At 48.0% G+C, this 22162-nt stretch overlaps 1 protein-coding gene across 1 annotated transcript in view; it reads right to left on the reverse strand.

Moving 5' to 3' along the window:
- B4GALT1 (beta-1,4-galactosyltransferase 1) overlaps positions 1–20022 on the reverse strand; it is a 53851-nt gene extending 33829 nt beyond the window's left edge. The window contains exon 1 of the mRNA XM_032788658.2: positions 19971–20022. Coding sequence (XP_032644549.1) covers positions 19971–20007 — 37 coding nt within the window. The 5' untranslated portion in view covers positions 20008–20022. The remainder of the gene's footprint in view (positions 1–19970) is intronic.
- Between the last annotated feature and the right edge of the window lie 2140 nt (positions 20023–22162).

The raw sequence follows: 22162 nt of genomic DNA on the forward strand, positions 1-22162 counted from the left end.
TTTATATGCAAAACATGTTTTCATAAACTTATTTTTCTTATCTATAGTATCCAGCACATTTAAGGTAGCTGAATTTAACTAATAAAAAAGAAACTTAAAATACTGTTTTTGTGCATTTTGACTGAATTCCAGCATCTTTCCAAATGTAACTTGACACAAATCAAAGTAAAAAATTCTCATCTAGTAAATAAAGTGTAATTCACCATTTTCTAACATAAGAAGTGTAAAACTGGAGTACCTGAATAAAGGCATGTTAAACTACGTAACTACTTAAATAAAACGTGTATAGATGTAATGTATTCTCCTGGCTAGCACATTCAGCGTTAAAGCTATGCTTAGTTGCAAAGCAACTTGTTTTAATCATTCCCAACCAATGAGAATCAACGTTGCTTCAGGAAAAAGAACTAAAAAGTACAAATGCAATATAAGATTAACAATTTCCTAATTTAAATCCTGATTAAAATTGGTGAGTTAAATCAATCCACCCGCTTGCTCAGACATCCATATGTTTGCTACTAGCAGGAGCTCGTTAGAAAATTAGGGTGGTTTTGTTTCATTATTCAAGTGGCCAAAAATCTGTCATGAGTTGAAATTCAGCAGGAGACTGGGAATCTAATGCCCCCTTCCAATACCCTCCACTTCCCACTTCTCTTCCTATAGCATTTTTTCCCTAGGTTAGGATTTTCCCAATGGCTAGTTGCATAGAAGAGCTGGAAGCCACCTTGCTGGGGTAATCATCAGAGATTTTTGCACAGGTGTAGTTACACTGACACAGCTACATGGTGCAAGCACCCAGCACAGAGGCACCGCACCAACATATAGCTGGGCTTGCCCCAGTGCAAAAATTTCTTGACACAGACAGCCCCTTTGCCAGCAGTTCGTACTGCTCAGAGCACAGATGAAATCTGACCATATCAGACTCAGAAGAATTGTCACAAATTTGCAAACAGTCACATCTTAACTGCATAACCTGAATTAGCAGGTCCACTGAGGTCCAGCTCCTCAGCCCAGCTCTGTGCCATGGCTAGAACAGGCACAGCAGATCCTAAACACCTCAATGGACCCTGCGTAGTGGATGTCTGCATGGAAAAGAGACATGTCTACATTTATGCAACTCCAGCAGCAGGATTGGAGTGTGAAGTTGGCATAAAGCCACCCCCCTCTCTTGGCTGAGCTACATTCGGGCAACTGGAATGAAGCTCAGGGTCACAACTTGTGTATGTGAAATCTTGTCTACACACAAGTTACATTGATTTAATTTAAATTGGTTTAGAAATTGGTGCAAGCTCCTCTGTGGACATGCTCTTACATTGGGCTAAAACTGGTACAGGCTAAACCAAAATAAGCCAGGTTTAAATCAACAGAAGAGTGTACACACAAAGGTGTGCACCAGTTTAACTATATTGGTTTAAAATATACCCCACCTTTCGTCAGACCAGCACAACTGTGTGCGCCGAGGACCCCTCAGTTTCAGGAGCACGCAGAGCTGGCGCAGACTTTGGGAGAAATATACACAGGGCAAACCAGTGACCCCAAAGGACATATTCCTCCCAAGAGCTGGGAGAAGGCCGGCTGCTGCCAGGACACAGACCTTGGCCAGCAGGGAGGGAGCCGGACTGCAGCCAGGCAGAGACCAAAATGTGGCACAACCACTCCAGCAGCAGCAGCCAGCACCACTGCAGCACAGTGCTGAGCCATGGCATGGCTGTGCTCCGCAGCACAGACTCTTTGGTACATTTCTTTCCAGTAGGCCTGGCTAGAAATTACCTTCCTTGCTGGATCGGTTATTATCATACACTATCAGAATATCAGGTTTGGAAGGGACCTCAGGAGGTCAGCTAGTCCAACCCCCTGCTCAGAGCAGGACCAACCCCAACTAAATCATCCCAGCCAGGGCATTGTCAAACCTGACCTTAAAAACCTCTAAGGATCTAGATACCACCACCTTCCTAGGGAACCCATTCCAGTGCATCACCACCCTCCTAGTGAAAAAGTTTTTCCTAATATTCAACCTAAACCTCCCCCACTGCAACTTGAGACCGTTACTGCTTGTTCTGTCATCTGCTACAACTGAGAACAGCCTAGATCCATCCTCTTTGGAACCCCCTTTCAGGTAGTTGAAAGCAGCTATCAAATCCCCCCTCACTCTTCTGTTCTGCAGACTAAACAATCCCAGTTCCCTCAGCCTCTCTTCATAAGTCATGTGCTCCAGCCCCCTAAACATTTTTGTTGCCCTCCGCTGGATTCTCTCCAATTTTTCCACATCCTTCTTGTAGTGTGGGGCCCAAAACTGGACACAGTACTCCAGATGAGGCTTCAACAACGCCAAATAGAGGGGAATGATCACATCCCTCAATCTGCTAGTAATGCCCCTACTTATACAGCCCAATATGCTGTTAGCCTTCTTGGCAACAAGGGCACACTGTTGACTCATATCCAGCTTCTCGTCCACTGTAACCCCTAGCTCCCTTTCTGCAGAACTGCTGCCTAGCCATTCGGTCCCTAGTCTGTAGCAGTGCATGGGATTCTTCCATCCTAAGTGCAGGACTCTGCACCTATCCTTGTTAAACCTCATCAGGTTTCTTTGGGCCCAATCCTCTAATTTGTTTAGGTCCCTCTGTATCCTATCCCTACCCTCCAGCATATCTACCACTCCTCCCAGTTTAGTGTCGTCTGCAAACTTGCTGAGAGTGCAGTCCATGCCATCCCCAGAGTATCATTTAAGTGATAGGAGTAAACAAAACTGGCCTCCGGACTTGATCTTTGTGGCATTCTGCTGTGATTCCTCATATATCTCTTTGGCCTGAGCTACACTTGCAAATCGTACGACATACCTACCGCAGTAGGGGTGTCATTTTTGCCAACAGAGTTATGCCGGTACAAGCATAGCGCCAAGATGCAGTTCACAGGTGATAAAGGTGCCTTACACTGACCTAATGGTTCTCAGGGCCCAAACCACAGCTACTTTTAACAGTATAACTGTGGTCCACACTGGACGGGTTTGCTGCTTTCAGTTTGCCTGTCTAGTTAAACCAACAATAGTAAGACAAACCTTCATATCCTGGCAAAAGAAACGCACCGCAGCGGACGGCGTGTTGCCCCTCCCACTAGTCCTGCGGAGGGCCAATAGGTGACCTGGGTTAACCCAGAGGGCCAGGTGAAGTGAGATGGAAGCCACCATTGGGGGATTAACAAGCCTGGAAGGCGGAATGCAGAAGGAGTGGCAAGGGAAGTTGTCATAGTTATTCCTCAATCTGAACCTAGAGTCAAATGAGAACTAGCCTAAACTCCTCTAAGCTTAATTACCCAGCTTTAGACTGATATCGCTGCCACCAGCCAAGGATTCCAGGGCTTGGCTCCTCTGGCTCCCAAACCTTCTCTGGGGACCCAAGAACTCAGATGCCCTGAGTCACAACAAAGGGAAATAACCACTTTTCTTCCCCTCTTTACCTCCCCCAGATTTCGCGCGCCCTGGTATACTAGATTTCCCTGCTTCAATTTCCTGAAACAACCCCAAGAGATTAATGTCTCTCCCCCTCACCCAGAGGCTATGCAGATTCAACCTAGTTAATCTAACACAAGCAGATTTCCCTCCCTTCGTCCTTAGCCTAACCGAGAGAAAAACTCAAACAGGTTTTAAAAAACAAGCTTTATATAAAAAAAGAAGAAAAGACATAAATGCTCTCTGTATCAAGATAACAATATACAGGGTCAATTGCTATAAGAAAAATATGAATAACAGCCTTATCAAAAGAGATACATTTAAACATTCCAGCAACTACACACTGTAATACAAAAAAACAACAACAGCCTATTGTTTTTCTACCTTTGTACTCACAACTTGAAACTGAAGATTAGAAGCTTGAAGATAGAAAGATCCCTCTCATAGCCGAGAGACAGACAAAAGACACAGACCCAAACATTCCCTCACTGAGCTGAAAATCCGGTTTCCTGATTGGCCCTCTGGTCAGGTGTTTGGTTCCCTTGTTAACCTTTACAGGTAAAAGAAACATACCCTTAGCTATTGTTTTACATTAGAAGTAGTCTGCAGTTGCTCTCTGGGAGGAACAAGAGAAGCCGCAGGAGAGAGTCAGCCAGGAGTAAGGAGGCTGACACGAGGCTCACAGGGGGAAGTAGCCACGGGGAGTAGAGGCGGCTCCGGTGGTAAATCCAGAAGCAGGAAAGAGAAAAGAGGGAAGGGCTTGAGAGGAAGGAGCCCAGGGAAACGGCAACAGGGATGGGGACTGAGGACCTGCATTGTGGGTTATTGGGGCTCAGGACTGTAACCCGGAGCAATGGACAGGCCCAGGTTTCCCTGCCACCCAGTGATATAGTGGCATAGAGCCTGAGCTGCGGCCGAACGCTGTCTGGAGACGGCATCTGCCCAGGAATTGTCAGACCTGCTAACCCGAAAGGGGAGACCAGGCTGGACAAAGATCATCACAGAGCGAGCAACGAGGGGGCACCAGATGAAGCCAGAACTAATTCCAAGACCTATCCACAAGGAGGTGCACTAGTAGCAAGCAGCAACCCTGTTACATCAACAAAAGAGAAATCCCTGACACCCCCTGGGGCTGTATCCGTGGCTTCCTGCCGATGGCCCCATAACCTACTCCCTTGCTAGGCTCAGGGGAAACAGCTCATACCCATGCAAAATGCAAAAACAGTGGAACAGATGCACAATTCTTGGTCTTGCCCTTGATGATGTGGGAAGAATCTCACTTATAGATCTGAAGTATCAGATTCCTCTTTGGTTTGCTGTCCACCTCTAAGGAAGCAGCACATACAGCAATTCCTGCTGGAGGGCCCTGACCTGCCTGGCAGGCGTAGGCATGCTGCACAGAAAAGAGGCACACTTGGACAGATAACCCTCCCCATACTGCAGCTTGATCCCTGCCCCAACAGGGCCACTACACATCTGGTTGCAGGATCAGAGCCTAACTACATAGTCAACACAAGACCCCCTTTTTGGGCTGCAGTGAGACTGCTGACATTTAATCTACGCTAACCCATTGTAGCTTTTGCTTCGCAGAGAATGCACATGGATGTGTTCGGCCATGTCTACACTGCACTTCCATCATTAAAACTTCTGTCGCTCAGAGACGTGAAAAAAACACCCTCCCCGAACAACAAAAGTTTTAATGACAAAAAGCACTGGTGTGGACAGTGCTTCGTCGGTGGAAGACGCTCTCTCTCAACAAAGCTATTGTCCCTTATTGGAGGTGGTTTTATTTTGCCGCCAGGAGAGCTCTGGCGACAAAGGGTGGCTATACTGCACACCTCACAATGGCACGACTGTAGTGGCACAGGCAGGCCGTTCGTAAAGTGCGCAGTGTAGACATAGCTTTAGTCATGTGGGAACGCATGCTGTTTGCTACCTGCTGCGGAAGAGGCTAGGGGAGGTGAAGTGGCTTACAAAGGAATAAGAGGAAAAAATGCTGACTACGCCAAGGAAATGTGAAAATCCATACTATGTGGAAAAACAACAAAAGGGTATATGAGAGTCGTGGCTAAACTGTTTTCACACATAACTCCCCATCCACCCTGAACTGTTCCATGAATTGACAGATTAGTCAGTAAACCCGCATTGCAGATAAACTTGTCAAAACATTTTCAGAGAACAGAGGCAGCAGCTGCATTTCATGCCTTATTTGGACTAGATCATTTCACGTTAGGTTAAGTGTTCACAGGAGGTTCTCAGAAGTATCTGAATTTAGAACACAACAACTGCTGGCTTAAAGGTAACAGCAACTAGAGCATGTGGGGAGATCAGAAGGGGAAACCCCCCACACTGCACAGGAGAGTGGCTGTTACCAGATGCAGAGAAATTCAGCTGCTAAAAGGCAGAGCCACAGCAGGCAGGCTGAATTCAGGAGACATCACTGAAGAAAGTAATTTAATGAGTGGGGAAAACAGAAATGGCAGAAGCAAAATTAATTGTGAGTAATTGTTTATATTCTGTTTAGCTGTTTCACAAAATTGGTCGATGGAAAAATAACAGAACACCCATTCAAACAAAAAGCTCGCAACTGGCGTGTAGTTCAGCTGGGCTTGAAACACTGAGCACAGTGTTATTTCTAGGTGCTTTTGGCAGGAGAAGAAAAGTTTCCTCTTCCACCTGCTGCTACAAAATGCAGTTAGGTCATTGGAAGAATTCTTTTGTCAACCTAGCTTCTGCCTCTTGAGGGGCTGAGTTTACTACTTACTTACAGAAGTGTCTACTCCGTGGCACTAGAGCGGTACAGATGCCGCTGCAGCACTTGTAGTGTAGATATACTGCAGCTGCAGTGCTTCTACAGTGCACAAACTGCAGTGGCATTGAAACAGGCCAGAGACAGTCAGTAGGGAGCTTCCAGCAGCTGTTGTGCATCAGCGATATCAAGTCTTTACAACTGGCTAACTCCTGTGAAAACTACTAACTACCTTGTCTCTACTCGGGTTTCACCTCCAGTTAGCTGACTCCAATTCAGAGCAGGGCCTTTTTTTGTAATGAAGAGAAGGTCTCAAAGTAAGCTTGTGGCTGTGAGCTTGTGAAGGCCAGATCTGCCATTCCCATTTTCTCTACAGAGACAGAGTCAGAAAGGCCCAAGGGGATTTCAAATCCCCCACCCCCCCGCCCCACAAATTGCAGGTATGATTACACTGCAAAAAAATGCAAATCAAAACCACCAGCATGTCCCAGGGTCTGCAAACCCAGGCTCACAAGGCTTGTACTACCGGTCTAAAACCAGCAGTGTGGACACTTCTGCTTGGGCTCTAACACCCAATGAGAAGGATGGGTCTCAGAGCCCAAGTGTGAACATCAAGGGTGGGCAAACCTTCTGGGTGGGGTAATTGCATGCAGGGCCATGAATGTAGGGCTGGGGCAGGGGTGCGGTGTGCAGGAAGGGGCTCAGGGCAGGGGGCCCTGTAGCAGGGGTCAGGGCAGGGGATTGGGATGCAGGAGGTGGGAGGCGTGCGGCAGAGGGCTCAGGGCAGGGGGTTGGGGTGCAGGAGGTGTGCGGCAGGGGGCTCAGGGCAGAGGTTGGGGTGCAGGAGGGAGTGCGAGGTGTGTGTGGGGGTCCAGTGTGCAGGAAGGGACTCAGGACAAGGGGTTGGGCTGCAGCAGGCATATGGCAGGGGGCTCAGGACAGAGGGTTGGGGTGCAGGAGGCATACGGCAGGGGGCTCAGGACAGAGGGTTGGGGTGCAGGAGGCGTGTGGCGGGGGCTCAGGGCAGGGGGCTGGAGTGCGAGAGGAGGTGCAGGCTGTGTGTGGGGTGCGGTGTGCAGGAAGGGGCTCAGGGAAGGGGGTTGAGGTGCAGGAGGTGTGCGACAGGGGGCTCAGGGCAGGGGGTTGGGTGCAGGAGGCATGTGGCACGGGGCTCAGGTCAGGAGGTTGGGGTGCAGGAGGGAATGGAGGGTTTGATGGGGGGCTCAGAGAAGGGGGTTGAGGTGCAGGAGGTGTGCGACAGGGGGCTCAGGGCAGTCGGTTGGGGTGCAGGAGGCATGTGGCAGGGGCTCAGGGCAGGGGGCTGGAGTGCAGGAGGCATGTGGCGGGACTCAGGTGCAGGAGGCGTGTGGCAGGGGCTCAGGGCAGGGGGCTGGGGTGCAGGAGGCGTGTGGTGGGGCTCAGGTGCAGGAGACCTGTGGCAGGGGCTCAGGGGAGGGGGTTGGGGTGCGGAAGGGAGTGCAGGGTGGGGCTCAGGAGGCATGTGGCGGGGGCTCAGGGCAGGGGGTTGGGGTGCGGGAGGGAGTGCAGGGTGTGGGTGGGTGCGGTGTGCAGGAAGGGGCTCAGGGCAGGGGGCTGGGGTGCAGGAGGCAGTGCAGGGTGTGGGTGGGTGCGAGTGGGTGCGGTGTGCACGAAGGGGCTCGGGGCAGGAATCATGCGACAGGGGGCTCAGGGCAGGGGGCTGGGGTGCAGGAGGCGTGTGGCAGGCAGCTCAGGGCAGGGGGTTGGGGTGTGGGAGGGAGTGCAGGGTGTGGGTGGATGCGGTGTGCAGGAAGGAGCTCAGGGCAGGGGACTGGGGTGCAGGAGGCGTGTGGCGGGGGCTCAGGGCAGGGGGTTGGGGTGCGGGAGGGAGTGCAGGGTGTGGGTGGATGCGGTGTGCAGGAAGGGGCTCAGGGCAGGGGTGCAGGAGGCGTGTGGCAGGGGGCTCAGGGCAGGGGGTTGGGGTGCGGGAGGGAGTGCAGGGTGTGGGTGGGTGCGGTGTGCAGGAAGGGGCTCAGGGCAGGGGGCTGGAGTGCAGGAGGGAATGGAGGGTTTGACGGGGGATCAGGGCAGGGTGCAGGAGGGCTTCGGGGTGCGGGCTCCAGCCCGGCGCCGCTTACCTGGAGCAGCTCTGGGGTGGCAGCGGTGCACAGTAGGGCTAACACAGGCTCCCTGTCTGCCCTGGCCATGTGCCGTGCTGCTCCCGGAAGCAGCTGGCACCACATCCCTGTGGCCTTTGTGGGGTGGGAGGGCACAGGGCTCCAGGTGCTGCCCTCGCTTGCGGGTACTTCCCCCGAATCTCCCATTGCCCGCGGTTCCCCATTCCTGGCCAGTGGGAGCTATGGGGGGTGGTGCCTGCAGGCGAGCACAGCGCACAGAGCCCTCTGCCCCATCCCCTCCCCTCCCCCAAGGGCCGCAGGGACATGGTGCTGGCTGCTTCCAGGAGCGGCGCCAGGCCTGCGATGCCACGGGGGTGGATATCCCCCAGGCCGGATCCAAAGCCCTGAATGGCTGGATCCAGCCCGTGGGCCATAGTTTGCCCACCCTGGTGAACGTCTACACTGCTATTTCAGATGCAGAGCACAAGCCCAGACTCGTACCATGGATCTTGTTTTGCAGAGCAGACATACTCTAAAAGACCTTGGTAAATGATTCAGGCTTACTGCTGCAACGAGCACGTTTGAGACTTTTCTACACAACTTCAGGAGGCTGTGCAGGACACTGAAAAGGGAAATAAGAAGTGCACAACCCAAGTTATTCTCTCCCCAGGCCATCTGCGGAGGCCTGAGGATACACTGCATTTCCTGACTTTACACTGCCTTTCCCTGACCTCCCAGCTTGCAGCCATTGGCCTGCCGGTGTAAGGACCAGAGGAGCCTGGCGTCAGAGCTGGTCAATGCTGCACTCTGGAGGGACCCCTGGGTACCGTCTAGTCTGTCTTTCCAGCTCTGAGTCTGTAGGGAGTGCTCCCAGCCTCGGACTTTGTCTGATGTTCTTCCTTGGGCCATAGGGTGCCACTGACACTGAGAGACTTCTGAAGGTCCCCCCCACCCCCAGAGCTCCATCTAGGGCGGCTGTGGGCACTCTGCACTTCTCATTTAACCCCTAGTGATACAACATGGCAGGAAAGCAAGGCGCACAGGCTTTGTAGAGGAATTTCTCAACCACATTCACTTTACCCTTAAAGCTCTCTAGAGTTACAAATCTTTGAAAACAGCCCAAGTCCTGAGATGCCCCCTCCCTATGTCTGATTTCACCTCTCCTGTGTATTCATGGCTCATCAGCGTTTCAGGCTGGGTAGGATCCTTCCTGCATGTAGTGATGGCTCATCCCCCTATATACAGCAGAACTCTACTCTTAAATAGGGCCCCTGTGCACCAGTCATGCTAGCCTCTTCCTATCCCCGTGAGCTCCTGTGTAGAAAACCCATTGTTCCACAAGGCTGGACTAGTAGTTGGGAGACAATTGAAGTTCAGGGTCCCAGACTGGGGTCTTGATGGCTTTTCAGTGATTGTCCTAAACACCTTTCTGGACAGGGCAGTTGTCTGGAATGCAGCAGTACAATGCATACAGGCTTGTGCAGTCAGCACACCCAGCATTGCCACGTAGAATACCAGGCAGCATTTGCATTTTGACACAGACACATCCACTCTGCCACAGATGCGACCTCTGCAGCACCCAGTTGTATTAATTTAGATGGAATAAAGGGGCCCAAAAAGTTTGCAGGACGCTGAAATGACCCAGCATTAAACATGGTTGAACAAGATTCTGAGTTTGGTGTACAGAGACCTCAGCCTGCTTAGCAGCATGGCACACACACCATTAGCAATCCTTTGCTCTTTTTGAACGATATAGAAGAGAAGGAAAGAGAGTTAAAGCCTTTGGAAAATATGAAATAAAGCTTTGATTTTATTAACATCCCTGGCTCCCTTTACCTGGAAAGAGGGTTTTAAAATGAACTACCCCACAGCCCCACGTGGCAGTCTCTGAGACGGTATCATGAATGGTAATACGTATACTTTGGAAGGAAAAGGGAAGAGGTTAGTTGAGGTAGGCTGGAGCTGCTGCTGTTGAAGTCTGATTCTATTTTTTTACAAGACAAAAAAGAAACACACAAAAGGGGAGAGAAAAGAACAGCAAAGAGAAAATATGTAGCTTGGGTCTCTGGTGCTGTTCTCACATGCAGCCTCACTGCTGGGAAAACATAGGCATAGCACTCAGTCTTGTCGAAGTCTGGCTACACTGCAATCAAAACTCAGCGGCTGGCCCATGCTTGATGATTCATGCTTGCACGGCTCAGCTATGGGGCTGTTTAACTGCAGCATAGATTTCTGGGTTCAGAGTGCAGCCCCCGCTCTGGGATCCTTCCAGCTTGCAGGGTCCTAGAGTCCAGGCTCCATCGTGAACCCGGAAGTCTACAGTGCAATGAACCGGCCTCACAGTCCAAATCAGCTGGCACAGGCCAACTGCGGGTGTTTAATTGCAGTGCAGACATATCCTCCTAGTCCTGGCAAACTAGCTGTTTAAGGTGCTGCTTTTAGTTGCCTCTTTCTGGTCACAGCTCACAGCACTATTGCAAACAGGTCTTGGCTGGCTAAGCCAGACTTTTATTAGACAGAAGAAAAAAAAAAGAGGGATAAAAAAGAAAAAGTGGGGAAGCAGGACAACTCCTGGGGGAAGAGGAAGAGAAGAGAAGGTTTTGACAAAGTCTCACATCCCAGAGGGTAGCTGGGATTTAGCCAGAGCTAATGGAGGTGGGGATGTGATCTTGGCTCCTCTCGCTGGCCCACTCTGGTCAGGATCAGGATCTCTCAGGATCAGCCTGATGAAGACTCATCGATGTTACAGTGGAACCCAAGGTCACAGGAGAAGACACAGATAGTGGCCCTCATCCTCCTCCACTCATTTCCCCCTCACATTTATTTTTCTTTTGCGTCTTTTTAAAAAGGGAGTGATGGATGGACCAGCCCATCTCCTCATTGTTTTGTCCACCAATTAGGCCCACTCCAACACATCAATTCTGGTTTACTGATTTCCGGTCCCACACTTGGTTTGTTTGCTGGGCGTGATCAGGTGGCATTTCTTGTTTGCACTCATTTAGTTTGTCTCTCTTTTGCACCCTTCCCCAATAACATTTGTTCTAAGTTACGGTGACAGTTTATGAACTTTCACTTTGTTCCCCACCCCCAGTTGAGTTACAATCAGAGTAACTGTGTAGGTCCAATGGTGACAATAACCCCCAGTCATGCTCCCAGAACTAGCCCGCTGGCTGTCATTATGAAAACAACAACGCCTGTAACTTGTCAACCACCACCAAATTAGGACATTCCGGGATGAAAAAAAGAAGTCTGAAAACAGGAAAAGCCAAGGATTTAATCAATCGAGAATCTCCTGTCCCTGGATACAGTATTTGGGACACTGCACAACCTCCATTTGTCTCTAAGCATAAACTGGGCGTGTGGCCCAGAGAAACCAGCCATTCCGCTCGTAAAAACTGGCAAGAAGTAGTAGTGTATTGCAAAACACTAGATACAGGAGATGGAAAACTCTCCCTTCCTTCCTCTGCTGCTTGTCACAGTCTGCTGTATTGTGTGAGGAATAGCTGGACTCTAGAAACATAAACTAATATTTTCACTTTAGTTTGCAAGTCTAAATACTGTTTGTATTGTTCAAGACTCTTATTTTAACCAGATTACAGGGATATAATGGATTACACCAGGCTGCATGTTTTATCACTGACTGGGCCTGCTGACTGCCTGCTGCCAAAGCCTGTGATTTAAAATTAAAACATGTCTCATTAACAAAGCTACACATCGAACAGCAGGTGCCAGCTGAACTCACACCCCTTCTCCCCATTAAATGACTAACCAGAGTTGTGGTGAATGGGAGAGGGAGACATAGGAGTAAGTAGTAATGTTAAATATACTCTGAGGATGAAATTCTGTCTTGATTTACACCCGTGTAATTCCATGAAGAGGCACAAATCAGAGCAGAAATTGGTTCCAGGTGTCTTTGCACTTATTGTTATACCCACTGCTGGTTCTTCTCTGCCATTCCTACTTTTGCAATGACTATCTTTTACTCCAGGGGTCGGCAGCCTTTCAGAGTGCTGTGCCAAGTCTTCATTTATTCACTCTAATTTAAGGTTTCGCGTGCCAGTCAAACATTTTAACATTTTTAGAAGGTCTCTTTCTATAAGCCTATAACATATAACTAAAATACTGTTGTATGTAAAGTAAATAGGGTTTTAAAATGTTTAAGAAGCTTCATTTAAAATTAAATTAATATGCAGAGCCCCCCAGACCGGTGGCCAGGACCCGGGCAGTGTGAGTGCCACTGAAAATCAGCTCGCGTGCCATCTTTGGCATGTGTGCTATAGGTTGCCTACCCCGGTTTTACTCTTTTGTAATAACTAACACACAGGGTGTGTCAGGAGTCACAGCAACTCTGGGTTGCTTCTGTCTTTCTAACTTCCTCCTTGTGGTCTCACTCAGCCCCATATTCAGCCAGCAGGCCCACTCTGTCCCTGCCATAAAGGGAATGCACTTCAATTTGCAAGTTTCGCTTTGTTGCTCTCCTTGTGCATAGGGGGAAGAGATATGAGAGAATGGAGGCAGTGCCTTGTTTGAAAGAAAAAGTAATGTGTTAGCAAGCTAGAGCCTGGGCCCATGGGAGGGGCGGGGGTAAAAATAACCGGGGCCCGGCGGTCCGGAAAGGGACCCAGTGCCCAGCTTCGTCAGCCTTGTTTAGCCGGTTCACCCTTGCTGGGGGGACCAAACCTCCTTTCGGCGGCCTTGGCTAGAGGTGCTATTTAGTAGGTATTTTAGCAAACAAAAGTGCCTTCTGTGGCAAACTGCCAGCACTACTATGATGGGTCCCACACTTTCTCTTCTTGTGGGGGTGTTCAGGGCGCTGTTTCTCGCCTCTGATCTGGGGTATTAACTGTCCCACTAGTATCCCAGAGAAGGGGAGTGGAGAGGGAGGGACCCAGGCCTGCCCTACTCCAGGTCCCAGCCCAGGGGCCCTAGGGATAGCGGCAAACCACTTGAACTAGTGACTCCTTCCCCTGGGCTACTTCCCTCTCCAGCCCTTAAGCTTGTGGGGCTTCCTGCCCTCTCTCTGCTTGGGTAAGGTTCCTCCCAACCCCTTGTATCTGTGGAGTCCCTCCGCTCTGTACAAGTGTAGCCCTGAGGATTAATCTGTTGGTATATATAAAATGTCTTCTTGATAAATTTAAGTATGTAATAGGCTTATAGATTTATAGATTTGCAATAGCTGAAATGCAAGATACCTACAGGTCAGACATCCTGTATGACGCTAAGGCAACCTTTGGGACCCTTACTCAGAAAAGTAATAAGACAAAATACTTACGCAGATGTCTGGAGACCTTTAACTGAACCAATAACAGTAAAGGGTGGAAAAAGGGATTTTTGCCCACAAATCTAACAAGTACACTACAAATGCATACATACCTGTCATCCATACGCACACACGTTAGCCTATGAGGCAGGTGTACCCTAACATTTCCGTGGGGGAAAGACGAAATTTGGGCATAGGAGGAAGGATTTCCAAATAATGCTCTATAAAAGGTGACATAAATCACCATTAGATAGGTGATGCACCCATCTATCTGTTCCTGTCTACTCTTCATCGCCTCCACCCCCATCTACGTACCGATGCTACCCAGCTACGAAGGCTATTCACTATTAATAGGCCATAGTATTATTTCTTTTCAAAGCTGTAAGTAAAAAGGAATTTAATTTCCCTTCTGCTTCATTCTTACCCTCTAAAGCATCTAGTACGTGTAGGGTTAAAACCAAAACACAGACAATAGCTTCCTCTATCAGAGGTCTGAAAAACACCCAAAGTGCTACTGCACTACAGAGTGAGCTTACAACAGTGTATTGTCATAAATATCCCTCTTAAAGAACTGTGATATTTTGTAACTTTGTAATCTTGAACTGTTTTAACATCTATTTATTGTTTCATTGATTTTAATAAAAAGGTCTTTATGACTATATCTGTCTCACTGTAAGCTCCTGTCATACCCCCAAAGTTCCTTTTATAAACTCTGTGAAGCCTGATTCAGGACGAACTTTATCTTCTGATCAATTATATTGGCGAGCCAAACCCATACTAATTAATAGCCAATAATTATTATTAATATTACTAATTAAAAATTAATCAAATAAAATTTAATTAAGTGGATAAATTACACCAACTCTACTAACCCACCCCAAATCAGGTTTCCCTTTACCTAGGGTCTTGGTCTCCTGACCCGCCACAGCACTTCTCCAAACTGCTCTCTGCTCCAACACCAAACCACTCTGCTTAAACTCATCCAGCTGTGACTGAAGCAAGGGGTTTTATCAGGTGACTGGCCTCAGGTGCTCTAATTAATCCTTAGCAGCCTCTCTTCCCTCTACAGGGAATAAGGCTCTCATCATCCTGGGGCTTACATATCTCCCATCTATCCTCTCCTGCTGCCCTCTGGCTGTGCTGTTCACACTTCGTAAACACTTAAAAACACGATTTCTGTTTTCACAAGATGGAGAACTGGTTAGCCTTTGAAGTACTGCTCAGCACCAGCATGGCTACTGCCTGCCATCGGCTGTTGTTAGCGTTCCACCAGGGCTCCATCTGTGCTACAAGGGGAGCTCGGCCAGGACCCACTGGCAGGTTAGCCAGGCACTTGAACGCTGACAACATCCCAGCTACCCTCTAAACTGGAACCCAGTTAGGCCTAGTGTGAATGACTGCGGCCAGAGCTGCCCTCAGAGAGTGAGTCATCTGGCATTTCTTAGTCCCCAGTTCTGTAACTGAGTGCATCCACTTGCAGGCCCACTGAGGTCGGTGGGGCTCTGACTGGCACAGCGGTATGCACAGACACAACCCACTAAAGTGTCAGGGCCTTCCACTGTAGGCCTGGATTTTCATCAGGTATTTGCATAGCACCTAGCACTATCGAGCCCTGCTCCCCAACTAGCTTCTCTGGGCACTACTGCAGTACAAACACGATTAGCAACACTACATAACAATATCCAGTCTGGCTGATTAGTTCATTGTACAGCTGCATGCCTTCAGTTCCACCACTGCTGCAGCACAAGCAAACTCAAGGGCTTTGACGCTTTTATTTATTTTAATCGCAAAGCCTAAAGATGAGTTGCTGATTGTCTCTTCTGCCGTGATCACAAATCCCATACACGCATGACACAAAGCAGAAACCATCTCACAACATGGCTCTCCTCCTGGATTGTCCAACGTACACGGCAGTGTTATGACTTCTAATGAAATCATCTCTTTTCATCCTGATAACTTTATAACAGAAATGTATTGAAAGCAGTAATTTCTGATGGTGTAAAAATATGACTGAATTCCTGTCAGCTGATTTAACATTTGGAACAAACAGCTCCTAAGCACAATTTATCAGCACTAACCTAGAACATGTGTTATTTCTGAACCTGGTTTGGAAGACAGGCGTAACCAGAGATATGAATATTTTAGAGCAAGGGGTCATGATGCCAATATAACTTCCTCACTACATTACAAACACATTAAAGTAACATTTTCACCTCCCTGTCAATGTAAAAAAACAAGTAACACATGGGCAAATGATGACTTCCATTCTGCCAGACATAAATCACCAGACGGCCCAAAGCAAAGCAAGCAGAGATCCTCTAATATGCATAATTGTATTAAAGGGCTTTACACTGATTTATTTTAATCAACTGCTTATGTGGTGGATCAATCGGTAGCATATAAAAGAATAACCTATGTTAGGGACTTCTGGCCCCAAAAGACAAAGTGTCTATTTTACGGTGGATTATCCTAACACAGACTGTTCTCCCCAAGGATCTTATCACCCCCTCTATCCCCTTTCTTTTGAGGTGAGTGAGGAAGGACAAGCTCATAATAATCTCCCTAAACCATCCAAAAGCAAGAGTCCTAAAAGGAGAGGAGAGGAGAGAGGAGGATGGATAAAAATCAATGATTGACTTTTTTAATTTAAGAAAAACAATTGTTTTTATTTAAATCATTTTTTTGATAAAATGCTTTTGGAGGAAAAAAAAACTTATCTAAAGATAGTTTGAATTAAGATTCCTTTTAGCTCAATGATATCTCATCATGAAATACGGATTATAAATTCTAATTCTATAGTATGAGACAATATAGTCATGTAATGTTTAAGAAAAGTTTTGTAAATGAGTTCCAATAGTTCATGGATTAGGGACTCAATTTTATGGGGATTCAGGGGCTTCTGTATAGATTACTGAGGTTAATCTTTCTATCTACCCAATGGGACTCAGTGCTCAGTCTAGAAGATACCATCAGAGATGCTTAGTTTTGCAGTTCTCAAACTGTGGATTTGTGGGTCCAGAGATAACAGGCTTGTTAACAGCAAAAATGTTTTTTTAAATAAATAAAGACTATAGAGAGGTGAGAAATAACAGACCTCAACTCTATTTTCCCTCTGCAAATCTGTGTAAACAGAGTCAATCCCTTACCTCTCTCTAAAAGTGTAGAGTTTCAAAAAGTTCAATGAATAGAAGATTGCTGGGGGCGGAATAGATCTGGACAAGGAGAAGAAGTCTAGAGATAAATGTGAGAAAGGAGGGACGGGCAGTAGAAACAAAAGTGAAACTGTTTGGGCAGCATATTCCAGAAGTCTTGAATTCTTTCTGAGTGTAGCCTTCATTGATTGGAGATCTACCATACCATTCTCTCACTAGAAGGGAAAACCTATAATGGCACCAGGACGTAAAAGAGACTCAGTTTGGGAATATTTTAATGAAGTTCCTCTTCCTGGGGGAGGGATAGCTCAATGGTTTTAGCATTGGCCTGGGGTTGTGAGTTCAATCCTTGAGTGGGCCATTTAGGGACTTGGGGGGAGGGGAAACAAAAGAAACTCACCCTGTCAGGGACAGTACTTGGTCCTGCTAGTGAAGACAGGGAACTGGACTCGATGATCTTTCAAGGTCCCTTCCAGGTCTATGAGACAGGTATATCTCCATATATTATTTATATTATTATTATACCTGTGTGTAAGACAGGCACGCGTGCAAAATGCAAACAGTGCAACAAAGAAATGCAAGGCCTGGTTGCCTAAATGAAACAACATCATGAGACATGTTCCTTCTCAGGAGGAAGCTGCGCTGAAGATGATGAAAGGAACGTGTCTGAACATGCAGGATCTTCAGGCTGGTAAACTTTTTTTTATTTCATGCTTCTTTCTTAAGGACTGCCTGTCTTCCTTCTGGACTATTCTTGAATTCTCATGTTTGAGCAAAAAATACAGTTGTTATTCTATGGCTCTATCATTTCAGATGCAGTTGTGATAAAAAATAAGTAGCTGAAATAGGCAGATCTTCCTTTTACAATTTCACCTTTAAAGTAGTGCTATAGCCTGGTCTACGGGGGGTTGGCGGGAGGCAGGAAGGGAGGTGCAGAACGGGATGCGGTGGTATCAATCTAAGCTACGCAACTTCAGCTCTGTGAATAATGTAGCTGAAGTCAACGTACTTAGATCTACTCACTGCGGGTCTTCACTGCGGTAAGTCGAGAACTGACGCTCCCCGTCAACCCCGTCTCTCGCTCGGGTGGAGTACTAGAGTCGACGGGAGAGCGCTCGGTGGTCAATTTATCATGTCTAGACTACAAATTGATGCCCGTCGATCCTGCAGGTAATGTACCGTGACAGGGTCAGGCCAGATGGCTACAGAAGAGTGATAGAAGGCAGATACATTAGTCCCAGATTAAGCAGGTCCTTTTTCCCTGGGTAACGTAACAGGGGCGGTTACAGAACAATCAGGAACTTGCTGGAACAAATTAAGACAGGCAGGCTAATTAGGAAATGGCCAAACTGAGGGCTGCCATGAATATCTGAGGTGAGCAAAATCCGCCAATAAGTGCAGGACCCACCAAGGTAGAGGAGGAACTTTATCACAGTAGACAAGCCCTGAGTGTCAGTGAATGCAGTGAGCAGTATGGTAATAATAATTAAATAACTGCATTGACTTATTTTGTTTAGGGGAATCCATCCTCAACATACAGGATTCTGAAGACTATTCACTTTCAAGGTCACCATCATTTTCTATAGTTTCAAAGTCATCTGTCAATGATAGTGTTTCAGTCACATCATGTATGTTGCATAGCCACAGGATATCACCTGTAGCAAAAAGAAAACAAAATCTCCTTCATCTAGAAACAACCATAGAGAAGTTTGTGATAAGAACCAGCAGATTACAAACAGAGGTAATTGAAAAAATTGCCCAGTTTGTTTATGCAACAAAGTCTCTTTTCCGTATGACTGAGAACTTCATTAACATGGTTCAGTCATTAAGACCAGGATGTCACAGGCAAATTGCTGGATAACTTGTATGAAAGAGAAATTGAGCAGTGTGCAAAAGGTTTAGAGCGTAAAATTGTTAACCTGAATCTTGATGTCCACAATGATCCTGTTATATGTGCCTGTGTGACAACAGAAGAAAGGAATGTCTTCCTTACAGAAAAAATTGATACATCAGGAAATGCACACACAGAATACTTACAAGAAGTAGCAGTAACAGCTATAACAAGCTGTGAAAAACAAATCAAATGTCTAGTACGCAGCTTGGTCACAGACAATGCTGCAAATGTATCCAAGATGATTTAGAAGATTTCGAAGAGAGTCCCAAGCTAACAACATACGGTTGCAGTGCTCATTTGATGCACCTCCTAGCTAAAGATTTCAGTGTTCCAGAAATAAAGGGTAATGTTGTTGAAATTAGGAAATACTTCCGTAACAACAACTTTGCAGCAGCTGCTCTGAAAAAAGTGGGAGAAACCAAGCTAACTCTCTTGCAAGACATGCAATGGAACTCAGTAGTGGACTGTTTTGAGCACCATATCAAGAACTGGCCTAATCTGATGACAGTTTGTGAACAAAATTGTGAAAAAATAGCTGGCACTGTCACAGCCAAAGTTCTCAACACTGGGCTTGTCAGGAAGGAGTTAAAATTCAGCCAGCAGAAAAGACAAAAACTGCTGAGAAGCAAGGACATAGTTTCTGTGAATACATGATAACTTAGGGTATGGCTACACTTGCAGCTGTACAGCGCCGGGAGTTAAACCTGTCTTCGTACAGCTGAGTAGGGAAAGCGCTGCAGTCTGGCCACACTGACAGCTACCAGCGCACTGTTGTGGCCACATTTGCAGCATCTGCAGTGGCATTGGGAGCGGTGCATTATGGGCAGCTATCCCAGCATTCAAGTGGCTGCAACGTGCTATTCAAAAGGGGGGGTGGGGTGGAGTGTGACAGGGAGCAATTGGGGGGAGAGAGAGTGGATTTTTGGAGCCGACACTGTATCAGCAGCTGCCTTGCAAGTTCTGACCCCCTCCTCCACCCCTCTCTCACTCACTGAAAGCAAACAGCAGCTGTTTGTTTTTTCCTCACAGACCAGATAAGCAGCTGTTCCGAAACAGACCCCCCCAGTCCCGTCCGCCTCCTGCCATGCTGCCTCTCTCCTCAACAGTGCTGTAACTCTCAAGTGTAGCCAAGGCTTTAGTTCAGCTTATCGATAAGAAGGAACAAAGCTTGTGCCCATGGAGAGAGACAGTTCAGCGAGGAAAACAGAATGGGGCCCAGACAAGCAAGCAGGAATATTTCAGTGGCACAAATGGCACTGACAATTGTAAACAACTGATAAGCTTATATGGTTAATGCCCACCCAGTAACTCAGCTCTTAGAACAGAATAAACCCTCCCTTCACAGCCCACTGGATATCTGTAAGAACCCATTCCTACCCTCACGCTCCACCTCCTTCCCCCGCAAGGTAGGCATAGATGTTTGATGCAATTAGGATGATCTCTATATGTACGTACTGTTCTTATTTTTATCTTTCTCCAGGGTTCTCTCTTGACTTGCAACAATGTCTGTCTCTGCATGTACAGATAAATGCAAATGAACTGATAAAAGAATGTATATAACGGGCCACAGTGGCATTATATTTTTGAAGCTGCCTGTCAGTCTTACCAGTACCGTAAATAAACCCCCTTCAGTATTGTCTGTGCTTGCCTGATTCTTGGGGAAAAGAATCTTCTTGCGGAAAAGAATCTTCTTGCCTAACAGGTTTAAGAGAAATGTTGAACACCTGCTGAGTACCCTGACGCCTATTTCTGTAGCCTTGAACAAAATGCAGCTGCCAGTCCTGCTGCTCTGAGCGGCATGCTAAGGGGGCGGGGAGTGGATGGGTAAGGGGCAGAGAGTCCCAAGGGGCAGTCAGGGGACAGAGAGTGGTTGGATAGGGCAAAGGTTGGGGGGGATGTCAGGGGGGGTTGGATAGGTGTGGGAGTCCTGGGGGGCCTGTCAGGGAGCGAGGGTGTGGATAGGGGTCAGAGCAGTCAGGGGACAGGGAGTAGGGGGACTGAATAGAGGGTAGGGTCCTTGGGGGGGTATTCAGGGGCAGGGGGTCCTGGGAGGGGTTGGTCAGGGACAAGGAGCAGTGGGGGGTTGGATGGGTCAGGGGTTTTGAGGGTGACAGTCAGGGGGTGGAAAGAGGGAGAGGGCAGATAGGAGGGCGGGGCCAGGCCCTCTCCATACCGTTTGGGAACCCGGATGTAGCCCTCAGGCCAAAAAGTTTGCCCACCCCTGCTATATTGGATGGAGGTCTGGTTGCGCTCATGCTGATGTGCTTCCCCCTCACTTATAGTGACCAAACTTTGCATATTTGTAGTGATGCTCACTTGCACACGGAAAGCTTTCCCTAATCCTTGCTTGTCAAACTTCAGCCAGTGATTCTCGCATGCAGCCACCAGGGGCTTTTCTGGTGGCCACAGCCTCCTGGGAAGTGAGTCGGGGGTAGGGGGTAAAGCAGTGGCCCCTCCCCCAGGGCTGCCTCTCATGGCCACTCAGCCACCCACCCATCATCCCTGACTCCCACTGCCTCCCTTCCCACCTCCCCATCCAAGTCTTAATTTGTCCCTGGGCTTGTGTAAGTCTCCTGTGAAAAGTAATATTAACAAATATCACTTTTCACAACAACAGAATTACTAGCTAGCAAGTCTTTTTCTTAAAAAAGGCAAAACAAACAACAAAAAAGACAAGAATATCCAAAGCACCTTATCTGTCCTCCTATTCTGTTTCAGTCCAGCAAAAAATAGAGACAACTGCACATTTTTTTATTATTGAGTCTGCAACCCCCCGCTCCAAAACCTTACATAAAGAAACCAGACTGATTTGGACCTGTATATGTGCATATTTATTTGTTTTTCCTAAAGTTAATTAAGTATTTAGGAAAAACTGTCATTGCCGCCACCAGCAAGAGTAGGTGGTTGTGCTCTGAGGCCACTAGCTTTTTTGAGAAACCTGACTTCAGCTCTGTTTACGCTGTGGCTCCGTGGGGACTACAGGGTGTGAGCTGCAGAGCACACCAGTGATGCTCTCTAAGGGGAGGTCATCACTGAAAATGCTGCAGGGGCGCAGCTGCACCACTTCAGTGACTATACTATCTACACTGATGGGAGAGCATCTTCGGTCCAGGCACTCCACCTGCATGAGAGGCAGGAGTTATAGCAAGGGGAGAAGCCCGCTCTCAACAGAGAGCTGCCTACACTGGGGGTCAGGTCAGTATAACCATGTAGACCAGTGGTCCCCAATGCGGTGCCTGCCGGGGGATTTATGTGCGCCTGCCTAGAGCCCAGCAGGGGAGAGAAGCTGCGGCCCGGCGCCTGCCGGGGACAGAGAACTCCGGGGCTGCAGGCGCTGGCATTCTCTGTCCCTGGCAGGCTCGGGGCTGTGGCTTCTCTGGGGCTGCAGGCTGTGGGCGCCAGTGTTGTCTGTCCCCAGCAGGCACGGGACCACGGCTTAAGCTGGAGAGAAGCCATGGCCCCATGCCTGCCGGGGACAGAGAACTCCGGGGCTGCAGGCGCTGGCATTCTCTGTCCCTGGCAGGCTCGGGGCTGTGGCTTCTCTGGGGCTGCAGGCTGTGGGCGCCAGT

The sequence above is a fragment of the Chelonoidis abingdonii genome, chromosome 6 (assembly GCF_003597395.2).
Source record: "Chelonoidis abingdonii isolate Lonesome George chromosome 6, CheloAbing_2.0, whole genome shotgun sequence".
Classification (NCBI taxonomy): domain Eukaryota; kingdom Metazoa; phylum Chordata; order Testudines; family Testudinidae; genus Chelonoidis; species Chelonoidis abingdonii.